Source organism: Taurulus bubalis, assembly GCF_910589615.1.
Source record: "Taurulus bubalis genome assembly, chromosome: 1".
Taxonomy (NCBI): Eukaryota; Metazoa; Chordata; class Actinopteri; order Perciformes; family Cottidae; genus Taurulus; species Taurulus bubalis.
The window spans coordinates 31,271,049-31,294,749 of record NC_136589.1 but is presented as its reverse complement, the minus strand read 5'-3'; the positions used below and the strand labels follow the sequence as shown (position 1 = coordinate 31,294,749).

The following is a 23,701-nucleotide window of genomic DNA, read 5'->3' as shown; positions in this document are numbered from 1 at the left end:
CCGAGGTGTTTGTGCACACGCTGAGTTTGTTTGTCATTAGGCCTAACCCCTGCGGCTCACCTAATCAGGTTGTTACGAACGTGTATGCCTTACATTCTGTATGTGAGGGTTTGAGAAAAGAGAGAATATGATTGTACGTGTGCAAGCAAGCGACAAGTGCAGAGGCGTGAGAGGCGAGGGAGACGGAATCGTGCAAACACACACTTGAGGCTGAATTAAAGTTATCGATCGACCATGACATGCTCTCACACAGAGATCAAAGCTTAACCCTGATCAATGACTAATCTATTTGTTTGTTTGTTTGTGTGTGTGTTTGCATCCTCAATATCTCAATTTCCATCTTTCTAGACAGCGGCATTAATATTTTCAAACTTCTTATGTTTTAGAAGCAGGCTCGATCTTAACCATTCACTTTGATGTAAAAAGACTAAAGCCATGCTCGGCGCTCTATGAAGCTAATGCTAACATCAGCTAGTATGCTCATAATGGCAATGTTAACCTGCTGATGTTTAGCAGCTGATGTTAATGTTGATCATGTTCATCATCTTAATTCAGGGTGTTGGCATTTGCGTATTGGCACTAAACACAAAGTCAAGCTGGAGTTTTGCAGGCATTTGGTGATCAACCAAATGCATTTCTCTAATAATATGTTTTACTTGATGATGGTAGATGAAAGGTTCAGGGATTTTCGAAGGAATTACAATTCCTCTTGACATGCACATGGACTTGCATTTCTGCAACATATTTCATGACAATGGTCAGTGGATTACCAAAGTATTCAGAATCCTCTGGGCACCTAAAATATCTGTACCAAATCCCATGGCAGTCCTTATAATAGTTGTTGAGACTTTATTCTAATAAAAACAAAAATGTCGACATTGTGGTGGCGCGAACGGAAAAGTCAGGCAATCGCCAAAGTCAGGGTTCATACAAATTTTGACCAATGGATTTCCATGAATTTTAAATGACTTTAAACAAAATTTCCATGACCAAACATTTAGTGAAATCTCGGTGTATACATGGAAAAGTGAGAAAATGTAGTATTTAAACTAACAATGAGAATTCCAAAGCATACAGTAAACCTTAAATTACACAATTATTTTTTTAATTATACTTTCTTTGAAAAGCATTTTAATTATTTCAAACTCAGCATAAATGAACAACATTGACATATGAATATAACAAATTTCCATGACTTTTCTAAGACATTTTGGAATACATTTTTTCCAAGGACCTTTCCAGGCCTGGAAATAACCATTTAAAAATGCCATGACCGTACATGACCGTACATGACCATACCAACCCTGAAAGTCTGTAGGATACATCCTCTGGAGACCATGAATGTCATGGCAATCTATCCAACAAGGCTATACACCGTCAAGTTGCAGTCTGTCCAAAATGTCATCGCTTCATCATTTCATCCTGTTAGACCAGGGGTCACTAATAGGCGGACCGCAGTCCGAGTCCAGACCCAGACGCCGTTGTAACCGGCCTGGAACCTAAAACCGATAGATAATTAAGAGAGAGACGAGAGACACAGACATGGTAGTCAGAGAGTAATACATGGGTCAGAGAAGTTATTTCACATGGCGTTCTCCACAAAGCGAAATGTGGTCAGCGAGACCAGAGCCTTTAACCAAGAATGGACAGACTTTTAAACGTTAATTCTTCCCACGGGCAGATCAAAACCAAAAATTGGTCTCAAATGTTCAGAGACCGTGGCGATTATTAAAAGCGATAATGTGAAGCTCTGCTACTAGACAAAGTACAACTCTTTTGAGCAAATGCACCCACTTGTATCCAAAATGATGTCACAGAAAATAAACCAAAGAGCCCAATAGGATTGATCCATTAGAATCCTAACACATAACTTATAGGCTACTTCAATATAGATGGGACTAAATCATAGCGCAAGTTAGACATTGATGTAATGGTCGTAGAAATTCTCTCTAATTGGACCTCGTTGAATTTTAATTGATACCCTGAGACCTACGTATAGACAGACAAAGGTACGGGCAACCCGAAAACATCATATACAATAAAATGTGGGAGGGTGTAGCAGTTTGGTGCAGCGAGCAGGGAGCGCAGCCTTCACCCAGAGGGCTTCAAAAGCCTGTGCTACTACAAGCATCCCTTCTGCCGAAGTGTCCTTGAGCAAGGCATTCACTCCTAAAGATGTTGCTCTGTGGCTGATACATTTCCTCTTTGGTAGTCAAGCATCACAACAATAGCAAATTTGCAAATGAATGGCAGCAAAATGACAGACAATCAGACTCTGTGCCCTGCGATTGTATTTATCAGAGTGAAACCTCAGACTATCATTTTGCCTCTGTCTACCTTCATTAGCACAAACTCGCATGTAATGACCGGGCACTGTGGCGGCCAATCAGACAAAGTAATGTAGTCATTTGAAAGGAGGGTGGTGGTACAGTTAGTGTGTCAGTGTCTAATTCCATACTTTGTTCTCGGACATAATTTAATGGAACCGTTTGGCTCCTTTCACCCCATTTGGCTAAAGTGTGAAAAATACATAGGGTGCAATATAGTATTACTCTTTATCTACCTCTCTCCTTTATCACATCACGGAGAGAGGTAAAGGTCTTTGAGACAAAATTGCTCTGCTCGCTTCTCTTTAAAGTAAAAAAAACACAATGGGAGATATGGACATTTTCATTCTCGTTTTTCTCCCATCACCTCTCCTGCTCTCAATGCTCTCAAAATGCATCCACCACTGGAGACAGACAGATATGTGTCATTTGTATTTGTTGAGAGGTTACCAGGTGCATTTCTCTCCGCTTTTATTGTTTTATGGTCTTAATATCTCTGAGGTGAGCAGATAATGATAAATCAATAGAAACAATACTTTCTCTCTATGTCAAAGACCAAGGGAACACTTTGAATCTGTACAAACTTTCTTCTACTGGTTTGTGTGTTCTAGTATCTGTGTGAATAGCATCGCAGTATGTTAGCTATATGCCCACAGGGGAGTTATGCCAAATCCAAATCAGCTATTGACAAGAAGGGCACATAATATATTTCTCCCCTGAGTTTGTATGGGTATTCACAAGCAACAAGAGGATGAGGCATGGGAGATTTTTTGAATGAGACCATATTGGGGATATTCTCAGAAGCCGGATAGAGAAACAGCCCCATCTACAGGATTTAGGTGTGACTGGAAAACCAACACAAAATCTCCCCCTCCCTCATAAAGGGAAGGTTTGTACCTAACTTTAAATTCCAGTGCATCTCTTTGTCTCAGCAAAACTTAATGACCCTCTAGAGAGCCACCCCAGGTGAACTTGCTGTAAGAGGAAACTACCTGTGTCTACCACAGAACAGAACAATGCTGTCTTTTTTTTCTTTCTTTTTTACAGAAAATACTGTATCTGCAGATTTTGGAGGAGACGCTGCAGTACTTAGCCAGTGAATTAAAGTGTTCTCTTACACAGAGTGTTGACTTAGTGAACTATATCCTGGAAGTGGTCAGCAAGGACTCAGCGTTTCTGGAAACAAGTTGCTGGGATCCCCTCAACTCGAAAGCACAAACGCAGGGCACACTTGATATACTCAAGAGGAGAGCAAGCTCAGGACTTTAAATCACAAACACACACATCCTGGGAGACTGGCCGTGCTCTCTAACACCTTCCTGTGTACACGGACCTGCCTCTCAAATATCACTGAGTCCAGACAGAGGAGAAAGACCTTTGCAGAACAAACGGGAGGTTTGATAAGGAAGGGCTTGCTGGTGACACTCTGCCTTTCCCCCCTTCTACAAAGAGACAAGGTGGCAAACCAAGGTGGCAAAATCGACCCTTTGACTCATTTATTGTTGGAGAAAAACAACAAAGATGTAGAAACGGGGGTGGGGGGAGGAACAATGAATGGACAGGAGAGGGGTCTATCTGAAGTGGATCAGACTGGAGTGATGAAAGAGAGGAGAGGAATGTTGCAGAGTAGAGTGGTGGCAAAGAGACAGAAAGAGGAATAGGAACACAATGTTTAGAGCAAGGAACTGAAAGGGCTATAGCAAAGTCACCTTGACAAGAGGGGTCACTTTGCACCCAAACTGACTCTCTTTGTAAGGTGCCTGAGGTGTCAACAAGCTGCTTACATTTTAGCTCACAATAAAACTGCAAAACTAGAATATACAAACACATCACATAAAATGTACATTACAATTGGGTGTGCTTGCTCTAATCAACTCCACGGATCTCAGCCAATAGTACTTGCGTGCGTGTGTGTGTGTGTGTGTGTGTGTGTGTGTGTGTGTGTGTGTGTGTGTGTGTGTGTGTGTGTGTGTGTGTGTGTGTGTGTGCGTGTCCAAAAGAGCTGGCAGCCATGCGGAGGTATGAGACAGATGTGTGTGTCGGTTATTACTGTAATCGCTCCATTTACTTCATCTACCCTGGTCAGCACCATCTGGACACACAGACACACAAGCACATACATGGCGCTCGCCAGCCCTAGTTGGGTTTCATGGGTAGTCAGCCAGCAACAGGAGGCCAGCTTTGAGACGATCATTACGTCTGTGACAGTGTGCATGCATTTGCCATCTTTTGTCACCCACCCCTCCCACAGCATCCTTTTTCATCCATTTCTTTGCCTGCCACGAATCCAACTGCTTCAGTAATACATGCATCTGTCATGTTCCCTAGGGACTACAGGAGAAAATGAAAAAGACCGTGCTGAATAGTAAAGTGTGGACTTGTTCGAGACTCCCAGTGCCTGAGGAGACGATGGGCGTCATGGTGTGTGTGTGTGTGTGTGAGTGAAAGATACAGAGACCTTAAGCTCGTCTACATGTAATTCCCTCCCCTGACTGAGGACAGGGTAGGGGTGGTGAGGTGATGAGGAGAGGAGGAGAGGCTGAAGCTCCGGACTCAAGAGCGGCAGATTGATCGTCAAGCAACACGTAGCCATGGAAACGGCAAATGGAGAGATCGAGGAGGAGAGGTTGAGGAACAAGAGGAGGAGAAAAGAAATGAGGGTGACGCTTCAGGTTACAACTACATAGCTGAGAGATAAAAGAAAAAATATGTTTGCCAATTTGCTATGCTACATTGGAGCATAATATTACATCCACTTACAGGTGATAGTTTGGTTACAGTCAAGAGCTGGGAGTTTAAATATTGCTTGAGGATACATTTCTTTCCATTTGCTCTTTTACTCCACCTGTTTACATTACTCAGCAATGACTCTGTTCAGAACTACTCTTGAATATTTATCACCAAGAGCTGGCCAAGTACATGTCTCCATTCGGCTTTTGCTCCTCTACTCCTTCATCACTCTATTCTCATTTGTAATCTGTAAGCTTGCTGCCCTTCCTCATTCTCCAAACCGGCAAACACCCTCCCCTTTTTCCCGTTGTCTCTCCATTGACTCCCTCTCCTGCTCCACTGTCCTAAGATCTCTTTTTCTGGCCTCCATCCTTCCATCCCTACAGAGCCAAGCTGACATTGGGCATGAGGTCAGCCAGAGAGATGGGCAGTCATGCTCCTGCTGTCAGCAGGCTCAAAATGGGCTTAGATACAGTGTGTGTGTGTGTGTGTGTGTGTGTGTGTGTGTGTGTGTGTGTGTGTGTGTGTGTGTGTGTGTGTGTGTGTGTGTGTGTGTGTGTGTTGAGAGACCCAAGAGACACTTTTCACTTATGTAAACAGAGTGAGGCAAGGAATTATAGATTTCAGAAAGGACAAATTCCCTTGGAGAACTGCCATGGATTATTGGCTGGTATGACCAGTGTTATGAACAATGGAAATATTGTATTCACTGCTGATGATGATGAATGTTGAACACTTTTATGTTAAAAAATAAAAACATAAACCTCCAAAGGTCATGTACACAAAGAATATATACGTCACGTGAAGTGAAAGATCGCTTCCATGAATTGCATCTAATGTTTAAAGCAGACATTAAGCCAAAGGGGAGTGAAAATAGAAAATGAAGTGGCTGAATGAACATGGAAATCTTGTATAATCTAATGGGAAATGGTTAAACTGCATTTAGACTCTGTGTAGGAATACTAGAGATGAAGACATTTTACATCTGTTAAATCATTATGTTTTGACAAGCCTTCTATTTAGGGGACGCTTATAACATCCATTTGTAGGCATTGCATAATCCTGTGTATGGATCAAATGTATGACCAAAAGGTTAGCAATACACTCAAATGTCAGACAATCCAGAAAAGCTCTGCCTTCGACAGCCAGCCCATTTAAAATCGTGATATGATTACATTCATGAATTAAGGTTAAACTCAGAAAGTGAGGGAACTTTAAAAGGGTAATCATTGCTGGGGTATTTTAAGTGACACAGAGAAATGTCCCAATTTCCCATGTTTCTATATACATATGGCATAACATGTTTAATAGGATGTCATGGCTCAGGTCACTTTGGATTACATTTGAGGGAGGCTATTAGAAAACATTGTACTACACTGCCCCCATGTGGTGAAGATGCACATTGCATTGGTTAGTAGGAAAGGGTACGCAAAAAAGACCTCTTCTACAGTTTTTGGATGAATTTTACGAGAAAATCTTTCTCCATTTTCAGCCACAGATACCACATTTTCCTCCACATATCAAAATATGAAACCTCTAACAATGCCATAATTCCTTCACAAATTATACTATTTGTTACCAATGAATAAATAAAATGTATATACTTATATATAACGTGCATCATAAGTGTAATATTATTACCTGTCCTGGAGGTGTCACTCTAACTGGGTCTTTCTTGAAGGCTCAGGTTACCGGGTAGGGTTGCAGGCAATACAGGGCACACACACAGCCTCTGCCTTGGATGGTGAATGAAGCCAGCCCATACTGCTTTGCAACGGCATCAAGTGGAAACCAGAAAAGAAACATAAGGCTGGGACGGTAATAGAGTGCATCATTGATTAGAGAAATATCCTGTTTGAGCTTCTGATCTTGCTAAGAAGGACTGAGGTGAGTTTTTACCTTTTATCTCACTGTGTGGGATTCTCTTTCCTAGTTTCCCATCCCCTACACACCATATCTAGTAGTAGTCATAGGCTTCGACTTTTTTTTCCCTGCCAGCTGAGTCTTCATGGCTGAGGCCACCGCCACAAGCAGTAACAGTGGAGGAGCTGGAGGAGTGCGTGCTGCCCAGGAGCCTTCTCTCAAAGCAGGGGTGGTGTTGTCAGATGAGAGGGTGGACTTCCTTCGGGAGCAGGCCTTCTGTGTGCTGCGAGTGAAGACGGATAAGTGGAACCGCTTTATTGGAGCAGAGGAGAACCAGAAGATCATACTGGATTTCCTGGACCACATCTGGAGCAACAGACTGCTGCTCTTCACTGGACCTGGAGGGACATTGCATGCAGGGGATGCTCAGGTAAGAAATACACACAGGCCAGAGGTAAATTAACACAGGCCTAAACTCAGTTTATAAAAGGTTAAGGCACATGCTTGCATATATGTGTTATTTTCTTTGTCATCTACCCCTAACCCTAAAGTCAATTTTGTGGACAAATTCAATTATGTGTATAGCCTGGAGTAAATATTTAACGGCATAGTTAATCTATTTTTTTCTGTATGCACAGTATGTTAGAAAGTCTGTCGACTAAGATCACCGAGGTAAAGATACTGTGCATACATACAGACTGGCTTATGGTGCTTGAGTGGCATTTAGACGCTGTTAATTAAACACAGATAGCAGCAAAATGTCTCACACCCTGATCATTGTTTTAACAAACACTGTCATGCACACACAATTAGGTCATAAAACGAGCCTTTTCCTATTTAACAAGACAATATGTTGACATGTAGAGATATACATTAGGTCTTAGACAAAATATCCTGTGCTTGAGAGCTACACTCCATCTAACATACACATTCTTTGAAATAAGTCACTACTTATTTCTAGTGCTTTCAATGCTGTTGAAAGCATTCCTACTGTTTTTGCATCTGTGAAGACGTCCCCACCATGGAAGACCAAGCTACTGTGTGTGCTAAAGAAGGGCGTAAAGAGAATTGCCCGCCAAGGATTCAGACACCAACTCCGGCTGGGGGAAGTGCCTGGATACCCCATGGAGCACTTACCTGTCATCATCTCTGAGGTAGGCTAGTGTGTGTGCGTGTGTGTGTGTGTGTGTGTGTGTGTGTGTGTGTGTGTGTGTGTGTGTGTGTGTGTGTGTGTGTGTGTGTGTGTGTGTGTGTGTGTGTGTGTGTGTGTGGATTTGGGTTTGGGATGCATGCTGGGTAGGCAATACACTTTATGTGTGTAACTTACTGCATAGGTGATGGTGTGTGTGCTGTCCAACGGCTTGAACCACGAGGACTGGCCGCGGGTGGTGTCCGATGACATCCATAGGCACCTGGAGAAGCTGAGGAGCAGGGTGGTGACAATGAGAGGCCGCGCTGAGGGAAGGACCCTGCTGCCCCTACCTCTGTGTGTGGAGAGGGCACGGCCTCGCGACATCATACTCGGGTGAGTGTGCGTGTGTGCGTGCGTGCGCGCATGGCTAGTAGCCTAGCTAGCTAGCCAAATGTGTATTTTCCGTTGCACATTTCTGACGCAAAAAAATGGTGTGCATTAATTTGGAGTCCGGAGATGAAATTAAATATTCCCTACTTGTAAAAGGCTTTGGTAATACCCCAAAAGCCAAATAACACCACTCACCGCATTTCCCTATTTGTTCTTCTAGTCAGCTTGATCTTAACCCGACCATGACCCTCAACTCGTAGCCAGAAGTGACTTTCTACCTGCTTCTCTTGCGAAGCACACCAACCAAATAAAATAAATCAAAGAAATTATAAATAAAACATTACAAAATATAATCTTTTAACATCAGTTTTACTTAACGTTACTTGTCGATATTTAATAAGATGTCAACAGTAAATTTGAAAAAATTAAGTAAATTGCCATTTCTGGTTGACATGTTACTTTAGCTAATAAAGTGGTGCAGGGATGATGCATTTGTGTAGGCCAAGACTGGAAGGAAGCATTGCACTGGTTCCCTCAACAAAAAGACAATGGGATTTTTCCACTGGATTATTGCAGAAAATAAACTCTGTGCCAAGCTAAGGTTCAGCTATAGACAGACTACACCACGGTTGTGTCAGTGCAAGTACACACAGCAAGGCAGTAAAGTCGGACTAGTCGACGTAATGTGGTTTTACAGTCTCATCTAGCCACTTGTTAGCAACCGCCTTTTTAATAACACCTAAAAGCTTCAAACTCTATGTGTTATTCACTGATGTATCAGAATAACACATTACAACCTCTTAAACGTGTGTTAAGGGGTTGTAATATAATATGGGTCCAAAGCCCATATTACCATTTTCACCCACACCATCGACCCACTCTTTGTCTTCCTCAGCCCCTCTGGTTGGCCACTGGACCATGGCTTGTTATACTCTATAGAAACTCTGATAGTTCAGTGGTCTGGACAGATATGGAACGTCCTGAAGAAAGACTCTGGTATGGTGCTGCACCAAGGAGACCAACCAGGCCCCAGCGTGGAGCTCCAGTTTTGGGCCACTCAGAGGGAAAACCTGCTGGGCATTCAGTCACAAGTATGACACTGGCTCTGTGGAAGTTGACAGGGGTGCAGTCAATTAAAATTGTAAACTGAAACTTTCCCCTTTTCAGATCCAGAGCCCCAAAGCGGAGCACATCGTGGAGATCCTGAGAAGAGTCAAGAGCAGTTACTACTCCTCCTTCAAGGACATTTGCCTCAAAGTCAATGAGGGTAGATTACTCCTCATTTAACAGTGCTAATTAATTAATTAATTTCCCTCATTCTATCATCTCTCACAGCCCAACCTCTCAGTCAGTGTGTTGATGTGCACTGCTCCTACATCCAGAGCGTACAGCTATTATTAATCGTTATTTCTCAAATACAAAAATTACTTATGTGTGTTTTTCTATGTTATATGAATTTGATACATTTACTCTAATGAAGCTTTGCCTTGCATTTTAAATTGGCCATCACATTACCAATTTAAGAACTCAACTGTATGATTTTAATTCTGTTAAATTACCTCTCTATCATGTTATCTATTACTACTTCTGTATGTGATTATCATAGCGGTGCTGGAAGCAGAGGACATAGATCTGTATCTACGCCCTCTCAGGAGACTGATCAGCAACCTGGAAGAGAGGACTTTCCCACAGGTAGACGCTCTACTGCCTCCTCTTTTCCACACACTGTGTCTCATCTGGAGCTGTTCTCAGTACTACTGCACTCCACAACGAATGGTGGTCCTCCTGCAGGAGTTTTGCAACCTGATCATTGAAAAGGTACAGTGATGCATCTCAATGTATGTGTGAAAGAGAGGGAGACAGAATATCTATCAATGATATTCTTAATATATTTGTTTGTCTGAATCCAGGCCTTTGCCTACCTCATCCCAGAAGAGCTGTTTAAGATGGAGCTTGAGGAGGGAGTGGAGAGAGTCCAGATAACCATCTCAGTTCTGCTCACCTTCAAGCAATTGTTTCACACTCACCGGCAGCGGATCCCCGAGTACTACAGACACAGCCAGGCCATCAAGCTGTGGGATTTTCCGGCTACGCTTGTGTTTCAGCGTTCAGACCGCATCATGGAAAGGCTGCTTATGATCAAGGTGCATGAGTTGAAAATCACTTGTTTGTTTTAGTTTTATAGGAAGATTGGAAGAAAATGACCCAAGAAGACATTATTTCCATCAACTGCTGTATATTATTATTATTATTATTTTTATGTAGTTTATGCAGAGTTTATGTATATAACTGAAGGTCTTTTGTTTTTTTAATCTGATTACCTCCAACCTATCACCCTGACCTATCAGTTGCTTTTCTTTTCTTACCTGTAGGAACTTTTTGCAACAGCGCTGGACTTTCTGAAACTGGAGAAGGTTGAACTGGGTGGATCCAGAGGGAAAGTTCTCAGTGAAATGGTGTTCAGTATGAGTGAAGAGTTTCATGACCGCTGGAGGACCCTAAGAGAGAGCAAATATGACCCCCTGGACTATACTGACGACGTGAGGCTGACACTGTGGTGAAATTGTTTTGCTGTCACACTGCTATGTCATCAATAAATCCAAAGGGGTGTGATTCACAGCAATGTATAAGTGGCATTGGCAGGCACAGCCGAATAATACAAATAACTAGTAATTATGTTATTTTTCTGCACTGCAGTACAGTAATTGAAAACTAGCAAAGTAAAGTAGTTGCTAAGCAACACGCAAGAAACAGTGACAGCAGTCATTATCAGTCAGCGCATCAATTTAATTTAATTTACTGGGTATTTTACAGCTATTTTTCAACAGCTTCCAATGTGACTCAGCCAATTAAAACTGGAACTGAATCAGAAATTGATCTTTGATATAATATACTTTTCGAAAGCGAAAAGTATATTATACTCAGCTAGGGAGAGCTGAAAGTACTGCATGAAAATGTAATGGGATAAACATTGGACAGTTTTTAATCAGGAAAGGGATTTAAAATATAAATAATTTCCTGTCTAATGCCCTCCTATGTCCAGGACTTTGTGAGCCACTACAGACGTTTCATGGAGCAGAACAGAGATTTTGACCAGAGGCTAGGAACTGTCCTCAATCTGGCCTTCCAGCACTCCAAAAACCTGAAGTCAACCTTTAAGGTTTGTCTTTTTCTCCATGTTCCCTTCAACAATTCCATTACTTTGTTTAGTGATATGGTGTTGATCATTCACACTTTTTATTTTTTTATATTTAGGTAAAAATCCAGGGAATCTCTAAAGTAAATCAGAACTATATTTCTGGACATCATACGACCTCAATGTCTAAATTAAACTGGAGTATTTTTGTTTTTTGTCTAGTTGTTGAAGATTTTCAGCACCCTGCTCGAGAGACCTCGGATCCACCAGCTGTTCTCTCCTAACTACAATGTGTTGTTGGACATGTTCAACCAGGAAGTAGACAACTGTCAGAATATACTTGATCAACACAGAGATGGGGTAAGAGACAGAACAAAAATAAATATTTTCAATCACTTAAAAATCTGAATATTGACGCACTTCCTTCAGAATATACAAAAATACAGCTGTATGATCAGACTTCAGGCAGCTGCCTCGATGCCATAACTTGGATGTCTGAGTTTAATATGACCCATGTGTGTCACGTGTGCTACGAACGCCTTTGGAAAAAGTATTAACTTAAAGTAATGAACATGACTCAGTCATCAGCCAAGTTAATTTAGCTTTTGTGTTTCAGCTGCGGTTAGGCGGTACTGTCCTGGGGAAGAACATGCCGTCAGTGGCCGGAAACCTCAAATGGTCACAGGAGCTTCGGAATCGCATCCTCACCAATCGGAGCAATCTGTGCCAGCTGGCCCTGATGTATGGACCAACCACACTTATCACACACAGACATAATTATCTCACGCAACAACTGTCATGGAGCAGATCTGTTGTTGCGCCTCGTAAATTATACTCTATACAAGAAGCGGACATCATCAAGCATTCAGCCATTGCTTTGTTGACTGACGTTTTGAACCCTCAAGATTAGCATTTTGGTTGTCGCCATCTTGGTTTTTGGCCATTGCCAACCAGAAGTGACACGAGAGGGTGGAGCTAACCAATTGTTTTAGGTGACCAAAAGGTTGACTAGAGTCACATTGGGTTTTGGAAATGTTGCACAAAATAAATTGCTTGCATACACAGTTCAACAATACGGTTTATTTGTCAAACATATACAAGATACATATAACATTTATGTGTTACTTTTTTCCTCCCTCTCTGCCTTCCAGGCCTCTGGGGTGTGCTGAAGCAGACGATGTCCTCCAAAAATGTGAGCGTGTTCTGGAGATTCTGGACCAGCACGATGAAGAGCTGTTCTCGGACTGGACCGAGGGCCTGGAGGACATCTGTCAAACCCACCTAAAGGAACCGCTGCTCACACTGGACACAGACACAGGCCTGTTCCAGGTCAACTTCAGTCCTGCAGTAAGAGCATAGAAGATGCAGTCACCAAGATACTAATCACAGTCAAATGAATTGTTTTAATCTAATTATGTTGCACACATTGAACTACAGTACAGTGGGGAATGTATGATAGACCTTCGGCTATTCAAGTCAATCCACAATTAAACATGTTTGTGTTTACACCACAAATAAGAGGTTATATCAATTAAATGTCTACATAAAGTATGTTTTTTTTTTTTTGCTCCAACATATTACTACAAAATGATAAAATATATAATTCCTGAACACTTTTATTTGCTACATTTCTTTCCCAGCATCCAGTAGCTGGTGTCTCTCAAATTACCAGAAGTAGCAACAGTGGTATGTTCACAATTATCTGAGGAACTTAAATCAAACAAACAAGAGAAAGTGAAAAGTGCAGCAGCAATGAATATGTATAACCAGCAACATCAAAATCAGGCACTATAATCCAGGGATTAACAATTTATTGGATGTACTATGAGCAACAGATAATGCACCGTCTATGTGTGTGTGTAACTTTGTTTCAATGTTAATGAGATTGCCACTTTCAGATGCTGATCCCATCTCTACATGTTATTAGGAAACAAAACAATGAACTGCACTCTGGATTCATCAAATTCTCCTCCTGTCTCTCTGTGCCTGTCCCCAGTTGACATCAATGCTCAGGGAGGTGAAGTACCTGGGCATGCTGAAGAACCAGAACATTCCTAAAGCAGCTCTCCAGCTCTACTCCAAACGAGAGAGACTCTACATGGTGGGTAACTAAGCTTTAGGTGTTGCTTTGGATATAGCTTCAAACTTGACCTGTGATATATGTTGAAAAAGACCAGGGTTTAAGTGTTAACACTGCAATCTGCCCTGTAGTACACACAGACACTGACCTTGGTGACCCAATGGTACAACAAGCTCCACAGCACTATCCTGGCTATAGAGCTGGGGTTGGTGAAAGATGAAATGGATGGGACGAGGCGACAGCTGGATCCAGCCCTCCGGGAGCTGAGCTGGGCTCAGGACGACCTATGGGACTACATCCAGAGCACACGAGACCTGGTCAAGGTACTGACCATTTATTTTGTATTTTAAGGAGATCTTTTTACTGCTCTGTCAACTAACAAAAGGTGCATAGTGTAATGCTAGTGACTTTCTTTTGTGCTCGTGTTGTATTTTGCAGCATATACACAATATTCTGATATATTTAGAGAAAAGTAGCAGTATCAAAAGCTGAGATGAAACAGTTGCCTGCCAATGTAACATGGATCCTGGCATTATCCTGCTGTGGTCTACGCCAGCTTTCTTCAAGTATAGCAAGCACTCCTAAAACAAAAAGCACCATGCAGCTGTCAATTGAAGAGATTATAATTACTGCTTGTAACGTAGTCGTATCTTTTGCTATTTCCAGAGCATTTCTAGTCGTGTCCAGAAGAGTAAAGCTAACGTGGAGGCCGTCCAGGCCCTTATGGGGAAATTCAGTCATCGAGCCTTCATCACCAGAAAGAGCCGTGGTTCTACTCTCCTATTCTTCTCTGACATTGATGAGAGTGTTTCCAAACAGCATACTCTCATCACTAGTACAGGGGAGGAAATACACATACTCCTGCAGGTATATCCACTTTGGTGCTGGAGAGAAGGACATTACAGATCATTTTTGTATTCATATATATCATTATCATATTATATTTTTTCCTCTAATACATCACTTGTCCACTGTGATCCAGGAAAGCCAGTCTCTGCTCGCTGTTTCAGACCTGGACAGCATTGAGTGGCGGGCCTACACTGACTATGTGGACCGCATGATCCTGACAGGCTTCTCTAGTGCGGTGCGCTGCTCGCTGCAGTACCTCATGGACAACACAGATGCAGCCCAGCGCATTTCACCGCTGTTTGAGGTCCAGCTGGTACTCAACAGTAATGAGATGACCTTTGACCCCTCGTTGGACTTCAACCACAGTGGTAACTTCTATGATATTGTGGATAAGATGGTAGCCAACATCACCAACATGGCGTCCTTCATTCCCAGAGTGGCAAAGCATAAACAACTGGATAACTATCAGGTGCTGTACAGATTAGATTCTAGGTTCATACGCAGAAATGTATCTGCACCCACACAGGCCCGTGTCATATGCTTCCTTGTTTCTTTATCTTGTAGTGCGACATAAATGAAATGGGGGATTTGTCAGAGATGTGCCATGTTATCCGCTCACGAACACGCGCCGCTATCACTAAAGTAAGTTTCATGTCTACTCATGGAAGCTCATATATGATGACAGTTGTAAAGATTGTGCTGCTTTTCAGGTCAAAGAATACCAGGGATCGTTTGCCAGCTACCGATACCTTTGGACTGATGACAGGTCAGAAGTGTATGGCTCTCTGGCATTTTTTTTGTTACTTTTATTTGTTTGCTTTATTACTGAAAAATACTGAAATAAAAGTTATTGTGCATGTGTCCGTTCAATTAAAAATATATATTTATCCTTAATTATTATATAATAATATTTGCTAAAGGAAAGAATTCCTCCTTTTCACATCAACTTTCACAGGTCGGAATTTATGAGGCAGTTCCTGCTGTACGGTCACGTGTTAAGTACAGAGGAAGCCGAGTTGTATGCCGACTATGAGCTGAAAAAGAACCCACCCACCCTGGACAACTTCAAAGAACAGGTGTACTTCGAACAGCCTTTAATCGAAATGAACTTGACCACAGTTTAGTGGACAACTATCATCTCTGCTCTTTTTTTCTGTGATGAATGTCTGTGAGTCACTGCATCATTCTTCATTCCAGATCAACCTGTTTGAGTCTCTGTATGTGCGAGTAAGCAAGATGGAAGACAGGAGGGTGTTTTGTGGCTGGCTACAGCTCGACATCAGACCCTTCAAGCACACACTGATGAATGTCATCAAGAGGTGGAGCTGGATGTTCAAGGAGCACCTTCTCAACCACGTGAACCAGAGGTTAGACACTCACACTGAAATGTTTATTTCTACAAAAACAAATAAGAATTACCTGGAAAAAATACAATATCAAGTAGCAAATTATTGTGTGTTTAAAAACATTGTAAATGAACTCTGCTTGCACAACTGTTTTCTGGTTGTGGTCTATGAGTCACAATGACAAAAAAGTATTCAGGGCAATTTGTTTATACTGTTTAACTAAGGGGATGTAGTAGTTACTGCAAGAGATTCTTTTTATTTGAAATCATCATTGAAGTAACTTATTTTCTGTGCATCATCTTTTTTCCTCTCTTTCTTGCAGCGTGAGAGAATTATCGTCTTTTGTCCAGGACACGGCCCATGGTCTTTCTAACAAGGTGTCAGATGGCGACTATGCAGGCCTTGTGGACATCATGGGACACCTCATGGCCATACGAGACAGGCAGATCAGCAACGAGCAGCACTTCAAACCTCTCCAGTCTACATCTGAGCTCCTCAAGACCTACGGACAGCAGCTGCCAGAGAGCGTCTACACACAGCTAGAAGTGTGAACCGATGCACAAATTACACACAATTTTATGAGTGCTGGCAGATATTTACATTTATCATGACATTACATTCTCCTCTTTTATTACCACAAAACACAGGAGCTGCCAGAGAAGTGGAAGAGTCTGAGAAAAATTGCATTCACAGTCAAACATGAAGTGGCGCCACTACAATCAAATGAAGTTTCAGTTATACGTAGGAAATGTGTCCGGTTCGAGGTGAGGCTGTGTGTGTGCGGGGTAGGATATCAACCTCTCACAAAGAGCTCGATATCTGAAATCGTCTCACTTTCTTTCCTGCATTATGTATGACTGACCCCCCTGAGTGTGCACTGTGGAGAAATGGAGAGAATACATAGAAACTGCAGCTTCAAAGAATCTTGAATGTGCAGTTTTTTTCTTGATATTTTAGGTAAAGCAGCATGAATTCAGGGAACAGTTTCGTATTGAGCCAATCTTTATGATCAATGTGGAGAAGCAATATAAACTAATTGACAAGGTGAGCACTGGGAGACCTATTCAAAAATAAAAGTTTTTCTTTTCAAAGTCGTGCCTTACACTGTATGTTTGAAACAATAACAATTCAAAATGAATATGACTCCAGTCTAATCGAACGGTAGCAGTGATGGAGGCAGAAATGAAGAAGCTGCAGGACACAGCTGATCTGTTTGAGGTCAATTTCCCAGACTATAAGCAACTGTGCCAGTGTCGCTCTGACATCATACTGGTCAAAGCAGTCTGGGACATGGTCATCTTTGTGAAGGTAAATGTTATTCAGCACATTTTGATTTCGTTTTTTTGTTTGATTTTCATGGATAAACCATTAACACAAGACAAAAGGAACTGCATGGTGAGGCTCAGCGTTTGACTGCGAGTTTCCACATCATAGCATATCTATTGACGACCTATAAGACTGGAGACGAAAAGATTTAACACAACCACATATTAAATGCTCCCATTCTCCTCCCCATGCCAGACTAGTATAGAGGATTGGACCAAGACTCCATGGAAAGAGATCAATGTTGAGCAGATGGACATGGAGCTCAGGCGATTTGCCAAAGTATGACAAGCTTCCATGGCCAAACATTCCAATTATGAATCTTTGCCAGCGTTAAGAAAAAGTAAATTTCTCTCATACTTCACGTTAAAGGAGATGAAGATGCTGGATAAGGAGGTCCGGGTGTGGGACGTCTACATGGGTCTGGAGTCGACTGTGAAGAACTTGTTGACCTCTCTAAGAGCCGTCAACGAGCTGCAAAACTCTGCTGTCAGAGAAAGACACTGGCAACAGCTTGTGAACACCACCCGGGTATGAGCTCAGCTGCTGCTTCGCGATGTTACATACTATCTGATTCGATAATGTTTCATTTATAATCATGCTCTGCACTGCATATGATACTTCCCATCTATTGAGATCAGTTCTGTTCTTCTTCTTTTTCACATACTCCACCTTCACTCAACCATCCTGCCAGCTCATGTCCAGGCCTATAATGACCAGCACAGTTCAGTGAACCCAATTATCCGGATCTGAAATCTGATCACACTCATGGTCGCGGTGTATTCCTTTTGGTCCGCAGGTCAGGTTTGTGATGGGGGAGGGCACCACCCTGGGGGACCTTTTGGAATTACAGCTTCATCGGGTGGAGGATGAGGTCAAAAACATAGTGGACAAGGCTGTTAAAGAAATGGCCATAGAGAGAGTAGGTATCATAAAAAACAACCTGTTGTAGAAATCACAAATAATTATGCATACATTAGATACAAAACATCATTCCAAGTTTTGATTTTGATGTTTTTCCTCATCTTCAAAAGACAAACATTTTGTAAGGAAAATTTCCTTTTAATAACTTAGGTGCTGGCAGAGATAACCCAGACGTGGAGTGTTATGTCGTTGTCATATGAGGCTCACACCAGCACAGGAACCCCTCTGCTCAAAGCCGATGAGAATCTGATAGAAACACTGGAGGACAACCAGGTGAGCCTGATAACTAAACTGTGTTTATCTAAACTGATATCTAGTAGATTACAGTGTCTTATTTCAGTAATGCTTTTTAATACTGAACTGTGCTTTTATGTTAGTCTGTCTCCATGACAGCAAAGGTCTCTCCTTCGTATAACCCGAGTTGCATGAGGCCTCTCTGAAAATCTATGAATAATGGATATTACTAACCTGCCATACATTTTTAAGCAGCCACTTAAGGAAACAGAAAATCCACAGAAACATATTGAAGGTTTATTAATAGTTACATTTATCTGAACATACATTAAAGAGGGTTCTTACAGATCATCATCTATAGCTCCTCTGTTTCTCTCTCTTCAGGTGCAGCTGCAGAACATCCTGATGAGTAAGTATGTGGAGTATTTCCAGGCGGAGGTGAGTGGATGGCAGAGGAGGCTGATGGTGGCTGACCTGGTCATCTCCTCCTGGATGTCTGTCCAGAGGACCTTGGCCCACCTCAACAGCCTCTTCACCAACAGCCACGACATTCGCTGCCAGTTGGCCAACGATGCAGAGCGCTTCCAGGGAATTCACGCTGACTTCCAGGTAACACATAAAACATGAAAGCACTGGCCTACATGCGTCCACCTCACTGCATTGTTATGTTGTCGGGTAATACTCCTACTTTTCCCGCTCAGAACTTGATGACCGAGGTGGTGCAGAACAGTAATGTGCTCGAGGTGACCAACCGGCCTGGGTTTCTGGAGAACCTGGAGACCTTGCAGCAGAGGCTGTCCGTGTGCGAGAAAGCCCTGGCCGAGTACCTGGAGACCAAGAGACTCACATTCCCCAGGTTTTACTTTGTCTCTGCCTCAGACCTGCTGGAGATTGTCTCCAAGGGAACACAGCCCAAACAGGTGACGGATTACAATTTGATTATGTTTTCCAAGAGAGAACATATCGAGAGATAGTCAGTATATTTTAGTTATCAGTTCATTATATGTTTGTTAGTGTCTTGTGGAGCGGAGAATGAAGATGAATGAAGACTGAAGACAATTTTCTTTTTTAATTTACTTTAAATTCCATTCGAGAGATTATACTCTGTAAACAACATAACCTTTAAAGTGTAAATGGAATTATAGTCCATGTGTGTGTTTTTCCAGGTGACCAGACATTTGCTGAAGCTGTTTGATAATATAGCAGATCTTCGCTTCAAAGACTCAGACAGAGGTGGAGGAGGCGATGCCGATAGGGAGGCAGTTGCTATAGGGATGTACAGCCGAGAGGGCGAATATGTTCCATTCTCTGAGCCATGCGTTTGTGAAGGACAGGTAAAAAAAAATTTAACAAATTTAAAATGATTTTGGTACGTGCAAATACAGTACAGTTACACTGCTGTATTCATTAATCACATGACTATGGTCTTAACTTCTAGCTATAATTAATAACTTCCTCTGTATTGTTTCATTTCGTACAGTTTGTATGTGTACTGTTTAGATGTGTACTACTTTTCATGCTTTTTTCAAATATTATATAGCATTGAATTATATTTGTATTTTTCATCATGCTTTGAGATGTGGTGTCTTTCTTCAGGCAGAGTGCTGGTTGAGTGCCTTAGAGAGCACCATGCGTTGCACAGTCCGAAAAGAGATCCAGGAGGCTGTAGCTGCCTATGAGGACAAACCTCGGGACCAGTGGCTGTTTGACTACCCTGCACAGGTATGATGATGTACAGTCTGTAGAATAATAGCTTTAACTTTATGAACGACGCACAAATGATCTGTTATCTGCCATCTGTTTTCTTTTGCATATCCACAGGTAGGGTTGACTGGTAGTCAGGTGTGGTGGGCCACAGATGTGGGCATTGCCTTTGAGAGGGTGGAAGAGGGATTTGAGACGGCTCTCAAAGACTACAACAGAAAACAGGTATCGCTATAAATCCAGAGTGAGATATTGTGAGGATGTTGTGTAAACACCGTGGTTGTTTTGTTCAATGATAAATTCTGTTTTCTATTCAAGATCACACAGCTGAACTCACTGATCCACATGCTGCTCGGAGATTTAACTCCTGGAGACAGACAGAAAGTTATGACTGTCTGCACCATTGATGTCCATGCTCGAGACGTGGTAGCCAATCTCATAAGTCAGAAGGTAGCGCTGAAGTGAAACATACGTCTGCTGAATTATTCTTTTTGGTTGGTTTTAATGTGTGTGTCTCTTAGGTGACAACAGGCCAGGCCTTTGCATGGCTCTCCCAGTTACGCCACCGCTGGAATGACGAAACCAGACACTGTTACGTCAACATCTGTGACGCCCAGTTTCAGTTCAGCTATGAATACCTGGGGAACACTAACAGACTGGTCATCACGCCACTCACTGACAGGTATGCATACTATGTAGTACTGTATGCTCCACCAATGCACATGCACATGGATTGTTCGCATTAGTAAAGATGTGTACTTTGAAGACAGAGATGGTTGATGACCCCCATTTGAACAGGGTGAAGATATACATTAGTAATGGACTCCCTGTCAACTCAAGTCAATTGTGTTAATATGCCCCAAAATCACAAATCACTAATTTGCCTAAGGGGGGGAACCTCTGTTCTTTCAATCCACGCTTTTGATAAGGAGGAACTACCCCATATAAAAAACGTTCACTGGGAAAAGATGTAATAAAAAATCCATCAAAGAGCAACGGAGGAGGAATCCCTCTCCCAGGACGGGCAGACGTGCAATATATGTTGTTTGTACAAAAGAAAATGACAGTATAGATGAGCCATGTGACCAAAATGACACATAGAATGAGAACAAATGGGAAGAAAATTGATAGGTGAGACTGTCGAGCAACTTCCAGGTGTCAACAAACGACTAGAGCCTGAGCCACATGACCTCCTCACCACCATGTAACCTGGAAAAAGGACAGACTACACCAACACTCAAGAAGCAAAACTGAAGCATTCATTCACAATGAAACACAGAGGGAGAAAGAGAGCGATAAGAGGAGAGGTTGAATCTTCTGGAGGATCGTGATTCAGCTCCAACTTCTGGAATGAAGCACAGACAGCCAGGAGAGAGGGAAAGAGAGAGAGGTCCCAGAACGACTGACGGTCCAAGACGCGTGTTCCAGTCAAGTTGTGTAGTGGTTGAAAATTGGTATCTCCCATGCAATTAGGTGTAAATGTGAGTCTAAAGAAGGAAACAAGTGTTTTTTTTGTTTTTTTCAATGTCCTTTAATCAAATAATGGCAAAAAACGTATTGAAGTCTTACCACATTCTATAATATAATACAATATAATGAAAATATAAATACAAATATAATGTTTTTTTTAACAAATACACCAGTCCATTGAATCTAAACTGTTACTATCAATTTGGGGAATTACTTTTTTTTGTCTTTCAGGTGTTACATAACCCTCACCCAGTCCCTACATTTGACTATGAGTGGCGCCCCTTCAGGCCCAGCTGGCACCGGTAAGACAGAAACTACCAAAGACCTTGGACGCTCCCTGGGCATCATGGTGTATGTGTTCAACTGCTCCGAACAGATGGACTACAAGGTAGCACTGGAATTACAGATGTTCTCCGTGGTGTCCGTTTATGTCATATTTACTCCAATCATATTGTCGTTTATGTGCATTACACCCTTGAGCTTACCCCCTCTGTCTCCAGTCCATAGGTAACATTTATAAAGGTCTGGCTCAGACAGGGGTGTGGGGATGCTTTGATGAGTTCAACAGGATCTCAGTTGAAGTGCTGTCAGTGGTAGCTGTGCAGGTCAAGACTATACAGGATGCTGTACGCAACAAGAAGCAAAGGTACATGTAGAAATAATGATACACAATACATATAGGTATTACTTAATTTGTTTGCAAATCCAGTCTGAGATTTCTCTACGGACCTGTTTTGTCATGTGTACTTGGTCCTGTGTGTGTGGAGGTTCCACTTCTTGGGTGAGGAGATTGAGCTGAAGCCAACAGTGGGGATCTTCATCACTCTGAACCCAGGTTACGCTGGCAGGGCTGAGCTCCCAGAGAACCTCAAGGCTCTATTCAGGTCTGATACAAACTGAGGGGAAATAGAAGAGATTTTAAATGCAAGAGTTAACAAAAAACAAAGAGGACTAATTAAAAGCAGGTTTGCTTACTCTTCAGGCCATGTGCCATGGTGATCCCAGACTTTGAACTGATCTGTGAGATTATGTTGGTGGCAGAAGGCTTCATAGACGCTCGGCTGCTGGCACGCAAGTTCATTAGTCTCTACACGCTTTGTAAGGAGCTGCTGTCCAAGCAGGTACACAATGCCACTTTCTACTTAATTTAAGGTTACTGCATATATTATAACTCTTCCTTGTGCTCTTACAGGATGGACACTATTTAGAAGGCTAATATGGATGTAAAATTAATTCAAATGTTTGTACATGCCCTCTTGTCAACCATCGTTTGGAAATACTGTGCACATTTAACAAGCATTTAACACCTACAGTTCCAAAGACTGATCCAACTCTAGGGTCTCTATCTTAATCTTATGAAAATATATTTATCATCACAGCCGACTTATTCCACGATACTCTTTTGCACATAGTAAACATATATGAACAAGTCAACTCATCTTACTTCCACTCAATATGTTATGTATTTGCTCTGCTCAATGTGATGGATTAAAATGCTGTTGGGCATCAAAAATAATATCATATCAATAAATATCATCTACTGTATTGCAAGACCAAAAACATCTAACGATGAAAGTGACATATTATCGTCCTTGCTTTCGTTGCTTGACTTGTTCATTCCCTTTAACTGCTAGGATCATTATGATTGGGGTTTGAGGGCTATCAAATCAGTCCTGGTTGTGGCTGGATCTCTGAAGAGAGAGGACCGAAGCAGACCTGAGGAACAGGTATAGTGAGGAACAATCATATGGCTTGTAACTGCATTTGCATCGTGGCATTAAGAATGTCCTTTTCCTGCCCAGGTGCTGATGCGGGCACTGAGAGACTTTAACCTGCCCAAGATAGTGACCAGCGACGTGCCGATATTCCTCGGGCTCATCAGTGACCTGTTTCCTCAGCTGGACGTCCCCAGGAAGAGAGACCCTGAGCTGGAGAACGCTGTTCGTCAGTCAGTCAGTGAACTGCGCCTGCAGCCTGAGGAGAACTTCATACTTAAGGTTCCTCATAAGTGCTCCTCTGCTTTGAGAGACATTAAAATGCCTCTTTTTCAGTCGTGGTACCAAGAGATGTTGGTGTGTTTTTGTTTGGCTCAGTGGCTAGCATGCCCGTCTTTCAATCAGATGGCCTGTCGTTCGAACCCCGGCTCTGCTAGTCCATGTTGTTGTGTCCTTGAGCAAGACACCAAACCCCTAA

General features: G+C 42.2%; 1 protein-coding gene across 1 annotated transcript in view; it reads left to right on the top strand.

Moving 5' to 3' along the window:
- Window positions 1-8,044: 8,044 nt before the first annotated feature.
- Window positions 8,045-23,701, top strand: part of LOC306753201 (dynein axonemal heavy chain 11-like) — a gene marked incomplete at both ends in the record, with an annotated part of 35,310 nt that continues 19,653 nt past the window's right edge. The window contains 42 exon segments of the mRNA XM_079237063.1: window positions 8,045-8,074; window positions 8,255-8,445; window positions 9,338-9,533; window positions 9,610-9,709; window positions 10,049-10,260; window positions 10,353-10,586; window positions 10,815-10,982; window positions 11,486-11,602; window positions 11,801-11,938; window positions 12,195-12,319; window positions 12,730-12,925; window positions 13,575-13,679; window positions 13,790-13,981; window positions 14,325-14,525; window positions 14,641-14,976; window positions 15,072-15,149; window positions 15,218-15,273; window positions 15,463-15,583; window positions 15,705-15,874; window positions 16,176-16,398; window positions 16,501-16,617; window positions 16,811-16,897; window positions 17,003-17,161; window positions 17,375-17,458; window positions 17,549-17,707; window positions 17,976-18,098; window positions 18,251-18,373; window positions 18,719-18,943; window positions 19,036-19,254; window positions 19,501-19,668; window positions 19,931-20,056; window positions 20,156-20,263; window positions 20,357-20,488; window positions 20,560-20,720; window positions 21,740-21,896; window positions 22,009-22,150; window positions 22,153-22,160; window positions 22,218-22,271; window positions 22,274-22,392; window positions 22,491-22,629; window positions 23,143-23,235; window positions 23,311-23,505. Coding sequence (XP_079093189.1) covers window positions 8,045-8,074; window positions 8,255-8,445; window positions 9,338-9,533; window positions 9,610-9,709; window positions 10,049-10,260; window positions 10,353-10,586; window positions 10,815-10,982; window positions 11,486-11,602; window positions 11,801-11,938; window positions 12,195-12,319; window positions 12,730-12,925; window positions 13,575-13,679; window positions 13,790-13,981; window positions 14,325-14,525; window positions 14,641-14,976; window positions 15,072-15,149; window positions 15,218-15,273; window positions 15,463-15,583; window positions 15,705-15,874; window positions 16,176-16,398; window positions 16,501-16,617; window positions 16,811-16,897; window positions 17,003-17,161; window positions 17,375-17,458; window positions 17,549-17,707; window positions 17,976-18,098; window positions 18,251-18,373; window positions 18,719-18,943; window positions 19,036-19,254; window positions 19,501-19,668; window positions 19,931-20,056; window positions 20,156-20,263; window positions 20,357-20,488; window positions 20,560-20,720; window positions 21,740-21,896; window positions 22,009-22,150; window positions 22,153-22,160; window positions 22,218-22,271; window positions 22,274-22,392; window positions 22,491-22,629; window positions 23,143-23,235; window positions 23,311-23,505 — 6,087 coding nt within the window.